The sequence below is a fragment of the Argentina anserina genome, chromosome 5 (genome assembly GCF_933775445.1).
Source record: "Argentina anserina chromosome 5, drPotAnse1.1, whole genome shotgun sequence".
Classification (NCBI taxonomy): domain Eukaryota; kingdom Viridiplantae; phylum Streptophyta; class Magnoliopsida; order Rosales; family Rosaceae; genus Argentina; species Argentina anserina.
In genome coordinates, this window is record NC_065876.1 from 28761275 (window position 1) to 28769000 (window position 7726).

General features: G+C 38.4%; 1 protein-coding gene across 1 annotated transcript; it reads left to right on the forward strand.

The window, feature by feature from the left end:
* Nucleotides 1–4980: 4980 nt before the first annotated feature.
* Nucleotides 4981–7235, forward strand: LOC126794807 (beta-hexosaminidase 2). Its single transcript, XM_050521588.1, is given in 3 exon segments — nucleotides 4981–5268; nucleotides 5271–5778; nucleotides 6237–7235. Coding segments are annotated over 3 exon segments (1740 nt in total). The 3' UTR covers nucleotides 7181–7235.
* Nucleotides 7236–7726: the final 491 nt, after the last annotated feature.

Below are 7726 nucleotides of genomic sequence, written 5' to 3' on the forward strand. Positions count from 1 at the left end.
GGAGGGTGTATGCCACTCATAATCTTTGCTAAAGAATAGGCTTGGAAATTGAGCATAGTCAATGAAGAATCATAGAGGGGGCTTATGCACTTATTAACGCATAGATTACATCTCTATTACTTTGGAGGAATTATATTGATCCGTATAACATCTTTGCTAAAAAAGAATAGCCTATACGAGTCACTGATTCATTATTTCAAATCATAGTAACGTGAAAGAATACAATTCACACTATATCGACCATGAGATGTGTTCCTCATTAGAAGCAATACATAAGAACTTCTTTCACAATAAGTGTCTAGGTGATACAAGTTGGCATAATTATTGCATTCAAGTAGCTTACCGTCTCACCAATTTTAGTTATGGTTTCATTGTTAATTCAACAACGTAGACAACTACTATGACAAAACTAATTCTTAGGTACAATTGTTCTCTTAATGCATAAAAGCATGTGACTTGAATCATAACGTCATAAGACATGTAAACTTGAGCATTTAAGCTGCTTGTGTTTCTATGTGATGATATAGTCATCGTAGTCACAATGGATTAAAATACTTAATCCATTAATAAATCTTTCTTTTAGCTATGCACTCAACTTATCTTTAACATATTCATAAACAAGAATATAGAGACAAGTAGTCTTAGGTTAAGACATATAAATATCACAAATTAAAGCTTGGCAAGTTCACTGATATAGTCCCAAATGGCCGCATAACGTTACTTAAGGGTTAGACCCTCAAACGTGATTTACGAGTGAATTTTGATATGCAAATATCATGCATATACACCATAGATCCAAATACAAGGATAAGTGTTGCCTAGGCATACCCAAAAAAGGGTTACTGGCATAAAACAAAATAGAGCCAAAAGGCTAGGAGTTCGTGAGGGGGCTGCGGAGGTCGTGCGGGGGTCTTGTGTGGGGCCATGCAGGGGTCACGCGGGGGGCCTCACAGGAGGGGCCTCATAGGGTCTGCCAAGAGTTTTGCCAAATTTTAATTCTATTAGGGGTAAAACCGGATAGTGGACGGAACATCTTGGTAATACTGCTAACGCCCTAACTCGTGAACCTGTTATAGTTTGCCACTCCCCTAATCTTGTACGAGTGTTAGTTCAATTCAAATTTTGTGAAAACATCACCATATTTTGAAACGGTGAGATATAAAGTGCATTACATGACGTGTAACACTACAAGTCATCACCAAAATAAGGTGAAAACATGTCATAACAAGACATCAATGAAGACTTCATCATGCCAATGAGGTATAAATATGCTACAACAATATCAAAGACATATAAGTGTGCATTGCGCTACACAAAGATCGTGTTAAGCCTTACTTATGCCACAATTAAAGCCGTGGGTTTATGTAGATAGCGTCATATAGTATGTAATACTTTACATTACATTAACATATTACTTTTGGTAATGAAACCATAAATGCATCGAGACATTCCCGTATGTTCGTTTACTTGAACTACATGAGAATTTTATAGCCAACAAATGGATTTGGATCTTGACCATGAAATCAATTCAAAGTGTAATGACTAAGTAACTATAGTCACACGTGTGCGGTGAATACATTCACAAAACATTGGAAAATACACGGATTTTTAGTCATTCAAACTATTAACCGAAGCATTTGTGTCATTATTTTAATTTAAAACCGCAATGTATAATTGCTTTTGTAATCCGTGTAATAGTGAGAAGATATTCTCATGTTCTTCCATATAATGAGTGTTTTGTTTCAATAATTTCTCATATCTCGCTCTTGTATATTTTGACCATAATGTTTCCGTCTTTCAATGAAACGATGTTGCACCAAAGGAAATTAATCCGGACTAGGTGCATAAACACATCCAACATGAAAATGCTAAATTTCAGGCGCATGTTGTGGTCAATAAGAGGGACGATTCACTAAAGTAGGGTAAATCAATTCAATAAACCATGACCAATTCCGTCACAATAGTATAAGTGACAATTTCGTCACAAACCAATGGTATAACCGACAATTTTCATCACAAACCGATGTTTGTCTGTTTTTTTTTCAAACTTGTAGCTACACGCAACGGCTACGGATGGTAACAATGACACTCTTAGCTGCTCCTAAAACTCAGTAACAGGGGAATCATGTCCCTGTATACCACCCGAGAAGCGAAAGAATCGGGTTGAAAAGGAAAATGAGGTTGAAAGTCCCCGATGAAAGACAAAATTCAGAGGAATTTAAATTGCATGAAAGCATCAACATTAATTAAAACATACTTGATTGTTTTCCAAATAAATAACGTATAAGTGTTGCTCTTGCTTGATTTTCACGATCATGCTTGATTCCATATTTCTACGAATATACAGCTAAGTAACTCTCACAGTCTCACCATTGCATTTTGTATCGTCGTGCGATTAATTTCATGGAAAACAAAATATGGTTAGTGACATAAACCATATAATAAATTATTAAAATTAAAATCGAATTGCTGATGTCAATAATAGAGGGGTAAAAACACTTTTTACCTAGGGCAAAATTACAATGCCCTTATTACCAAATTACCATAGATGTAAAACTCTCTCTATTTCGTGTCGGGTCAGGCCACAAAAATCTGGATCGAGTGCGTCGCTGCAAGATGACGCCAGATCTGGGCTGGTCGTCGTTGTGCCAGGTTCGTCAATGGTCTGGTTTCAAGGAGGCTACAAGACGTAGCTCGCCGGCGCGGAGTCATGTAAGCTCTGGGTTCTCAGCCACGTAGGTCAAGGTGACGGTTAGAGCTCCAGGCTATAAGGCGGAGCCCCCGGCTTTTTTGGGGCGGCGTCAATACATGGATGTGCGCACGGTGTCGCTGGACGGACCTCCCCACAAACAGAGACTAAAGCAAGTGTTGGATTCAAGGCTGGTGTTAAAGATTATAAATTGATTTATCAACGAAAGCGTCTAGGCATGGATGACGAGACCACAACGTGTCCTGTTTCTTCAACTGGGAGAGGTTCAGATCAAGGGAGATCAGAGAAGATGAGGGGTGCCTAGATCAGATTTCTGGGTGCTCAAAGCCAAAACAATTTCAGTTTTTTTTGCTTGTTTTCTATAGATTTTTTTCAGCTGAATGATTTTTGTCTTCTTTCGCCGAATTATTTCATGGTAGAAAGAATTTTACGTCTTCTTTTGTCGAATTATTTTCATGACAGAAGGAACTTTCTTTTTCAGAAATTAGGGTTCTTAGCTAAACTAACCAATAGGGAGAAGAATGTAATATGCATTAAAATAGGAAGAAGCATCATCTTATTCATTGATAAGGGAGGTCTTATATATAGACATTACATTGAGTATCTCGTTGAATAAGGATTTATATATCCTTCCTTATTTATTCTAACTAATACTAATTAGGATAAGATACACCAGAAGATTACGAAGAGTAATTCTCTTACAACAAATCAACAAATTTTTTTAATAGAAGTTGAAGTTAGAAGGAGATGAAAGTTGAAATGAGAGGAAAATAAAAGGACGAAAATTCCCGTGAAAATTGGTGTGAGATGAAGTCACTAACGGTATGAACCAAAATTGGGTTAAGATGGAGAATTGAGGTACCAATGTGATAGTTTCTAAATTTGAGATACTAAAAGTTAGAATGATTGGTAGTTGGGGTACTATTTAGTGAAATCACCCAAGTGATGGTGAATTATAATTAAATGTAGCTGAACCCCTTAAACAAACAAAAAGAGGAGGAAAGAGAGATTATTGCTCTCCTGCTTCTTTAAAAGTGAGTGGGAATTTATTATTGAATCAACAAAAAATATGAGATATTATAATCAACCTAATGGAACTAATGGAAGGAGAACAAATACATCTTTTTGAGTAAAGATGAAACTAGGAAGAATAAAACAAATATTAAGAAATCAATTAAAAAGAAGTCAAGGAGAGACGTACGCAATGATATTGTCAGCGGAAGGGACCTTTTGAACTCAAATTACAGTTATATTGAACTAAATAAGTAACATTGAGAAAACAGTTACAACATGTGTTTTTCATTTTTACAAATAACTAAACAAATTTATTACATTGACAACTATTTGTTCATGATCTTATAAAATGTTTTAGGTGAAGTAATTACAACTATTTACCACAATGACAACAAATTTGTTGTGATATTAGTAAATACGGATATCACATACATGAAGATACCTAAGTAAATTCCAAAGGGATTGGCAAACACTGATAGAAGGCATCGCATCAAACCCAAACAAATCAAAGAAATACTTGCCGAGGGAACCACCTAGGGAGCGAGAACGGTGAAACGGTCTATTTTAGTAAATAAACTTAGAGGGTAGATTATAAAATTGAGAGTGTAAATTTCAGTTCCTTAAAAAAATAATATTCTTTAAAAAATAAAAAACTAAAAACCATCATTCAAAACAAAAAAAATTAACAAGGTTATAGGGAGATGATAAAAAAAATTTCAAGAGAAAACGAACATGAAAATATCTTAACTACTATAAAGGGAGACATGGGCTTAGGCTTGACCCTTCTTTTAAACTTCATATGTCACCGATGATATAGAAGCTAGTAGAAAATAAGGAGAGCACATCGCCTTAAGTGTTGCGGTACGATGTTTAATAGACACATATCCTTAATTGTGTGAATTTTTTTATCACTGGTTGTCCATGTATCTCGTTGTCCAAATCGCCAAAGAAACAAATTACAAGAAGCATCAAAATGGCACACAGAGGATCAAAATAACGCCGGTAAGTTGACCGGGACGGAAATTAACTATAAATAAATAGTAATGAATTTTTCCAATATAGCGAACGGCCGTGGAGCATAGAGTTGAAAGGAAAAGGCAAAACTACTAGGCAACAAATTAAGAAACAATGATAGGAGTGTGCGCAGACGGCAAGAGTCCATTCCGTTGTTATTTAAGCTGCCCATCACTTGTGTCTTCCTCAGTTCACTGTTACTTCATCCCACAACCATCAGCTTTTAATCACCACAAAACAACATGCTCTTCATCATCATCATCATCACCATCTCTATCGCCCTAAATAGCTGCTTTTTATTGGCTTCTCCCATCTCCGGATCCGGCTCCATTAATGTGTGGCCAATACCAAGAAACTTCTCGTGGCCTGAGCCGCAGGCCAACCTCCTCTCCCCAAGTTTCAACATCATCTCCCCCGATCATCGCTACCTCTCGTCCGCGGCCAAACGCTACCAACAATTTATTCTCAGCGAGCACCACCAGCCCCTTGTCAACCCCTCCTCCTCCGTCCGCCTCAGGCCCTCAACATTTCCGCTCCGCCGCTAGTCAGCCTCGCCATCACAGTTTCCGACCTCAGTGCTCCGTTTCATCATGGTGTTGACGAGTCATACACACTTACAATCCCCGCCGCGGGAGGAACCGCCCATCTGAAGGCCCAGACCGCATGGGGCGCCATGAGGGGTCTCGAGACATTGTCGCAGCTGGTTTGGGGGGATCCCTCGCTTGTGGCCGTGGGAGTTTATGTGTGGGACTCCCCACTGTTCGGGCATAGAGGGCTCATGCTCGATACCTCTAGGAACTACTACGAAGTTGAGGATTTACTCAGGACCATCGAGACCATGAGCGCCAATAAGCTCAACGTGTTTCATTGGCACATCACCGACTCCCACTCTTTCCCACTAGTCGTGCCTTCCGAACCTGAATTGGCCTCTAAAGGGTCTTATGGTTCCAGTATGCAGTACTCTCCCGATGATGTCACAAGGATTGTCGAGTTTGGTTTGGAGCATGGTGTCCGGGTTCTCCCGGAAATCGACTCACCTGGTTAGTTCACTTCCTAATTTCTTTCCGTCTCTTAGTAATTAGTTAATTGACTATAAAAAAACCACTCTAATGACTGGCCTTCGTTACTTTAAACTAAAGAAGACTGTTTCTTAGTTACGATCCTCATACAAATTTTCAAAGTAAATACTCTATGAAAAGGTTACTATAACTTACCGGTTCTGACTTTCGTATAGGAAGATAAAATATGCCAGGATGAATAACAGTTGTATTGAGTTACTACAGAGTACACAGCTACGTCTCCACCGAGTAAGGATACCAGGAAGGAAAGGAAACCTAATCTAATTAAATACAGAATATTACAATTGATACAGATATTATATACAGATCTTCTTAACTTAATGCTAATATTATTTCCAACAGAGAAGATCTAAACCAAATAGAGGAAAGACTAGCTAGCCAATTAATTTTAATTTGACGTTCTCGAAATGTGCATACAGGCCACACAGGATCATGGGCAGCAGCCTATCCCGATATAGTATCATGTGCAAATATGTTCTGGTTGCCAGAAGGAGCTGATTGGGCTGACCGACTAGCGTCGGAACCAGGCACAGGTCATCTAAATCCTTTGAACCCCATGACCTATCAAGTACTCAAAAATGTTATCCATGATGTGGCGACATTATTTCCTGAACCATTTTACCATGGAGGAGCTGATGAGATCGTACCAGGTTGTTGGAAAGCAGACCCAACGATTCAATCATTCTTATCAAAGGGAGGAACTCTTAGTCAGCTACTTGAGCTTTTTGTCAATTCCACATTCCCTTACATTGTATCTCATAACAAGACAGTGGTATACTGGGAGGACGTGTTACTAGACGATAACATTAAGGTGCAATCAGCGACTCTTCCTAGAGAGAGTACCATCTTACAAACGTGGAACAATGGACACAACAACACTAAGCGAATTGTGTCTTCTGGCTATCGTACAATTGTGTCCTCCTCAGATTTCTACTACTTGGATTGTGGTCACGGGGACTTTCTTGGAAACAATAGCATATATGATCAACAAACACCTAGTGACAAAGGAAATGGAGGGTCATGGTGCGGGCCTTTCAAAACATGGCAAACCATATATAATTATGATATAACATATGGTCTAACTGAAGACGAGGCTAAACTGGTTTTAGGTGGAGAGGTGGCGCTTTGGTCTGAGCAAGCAGATCCTACAGTTTTGGATGCTCGAATTTGGCCACGAACTTCAGCAATGGCAGAGTCATTGTGGTCGGGGAACCAGGATGAAAAGGGTAGGAAAAGATTTGCAGAGGCAACTGATCGCTTCAATGAATGGAGGAGTAGAATTGTTGCTAGAGGTGTCAGAGCGGAACCTATTCAGCCACTCTGGTGTATTAGGAACCCAGGAATGTGCAATGCATCCGCTTAAACCATCGATCACATACCATATGCAAGGCTTTCAAATTTTCAATTCGATCATTTTCTTCGAGAAAATTAATAAGTTATACCGTTTAAATTCCAAGACGCACGATATTTATTAGTATATGGTATAGTATAATGAATACGAGAGTAATTCGGATAATATTTATAATTTTATTAAATAATATGCGGGCCTATATATAGACATCACATATATCTAAATCTCATAGGATCCGCAATCCTAATATATTACAAAGATGTAAATATATCTTTAACAGAAAACCTAGATAGGCTAAAATACACACAAAGGTAGAATAGTAATTCTCCCGGAACACTCCTCCTTGTGTCGTATGTCTAGATAGCATGGCGCACAACGTTGTTTCGATAAAAACCTTGTCAAGCAAAACAAAAACCTTGTGGGTAAAACAAAAGCTTGATCGAATGGAAAAGATCACAATGCACCAATTACTAATGATCTTGACATGTGATATAGATTCCCCTTGAAGTCTGCCAAACTCTAAAGTTCTGATAAACGACACATATCAATGTTTTTCAC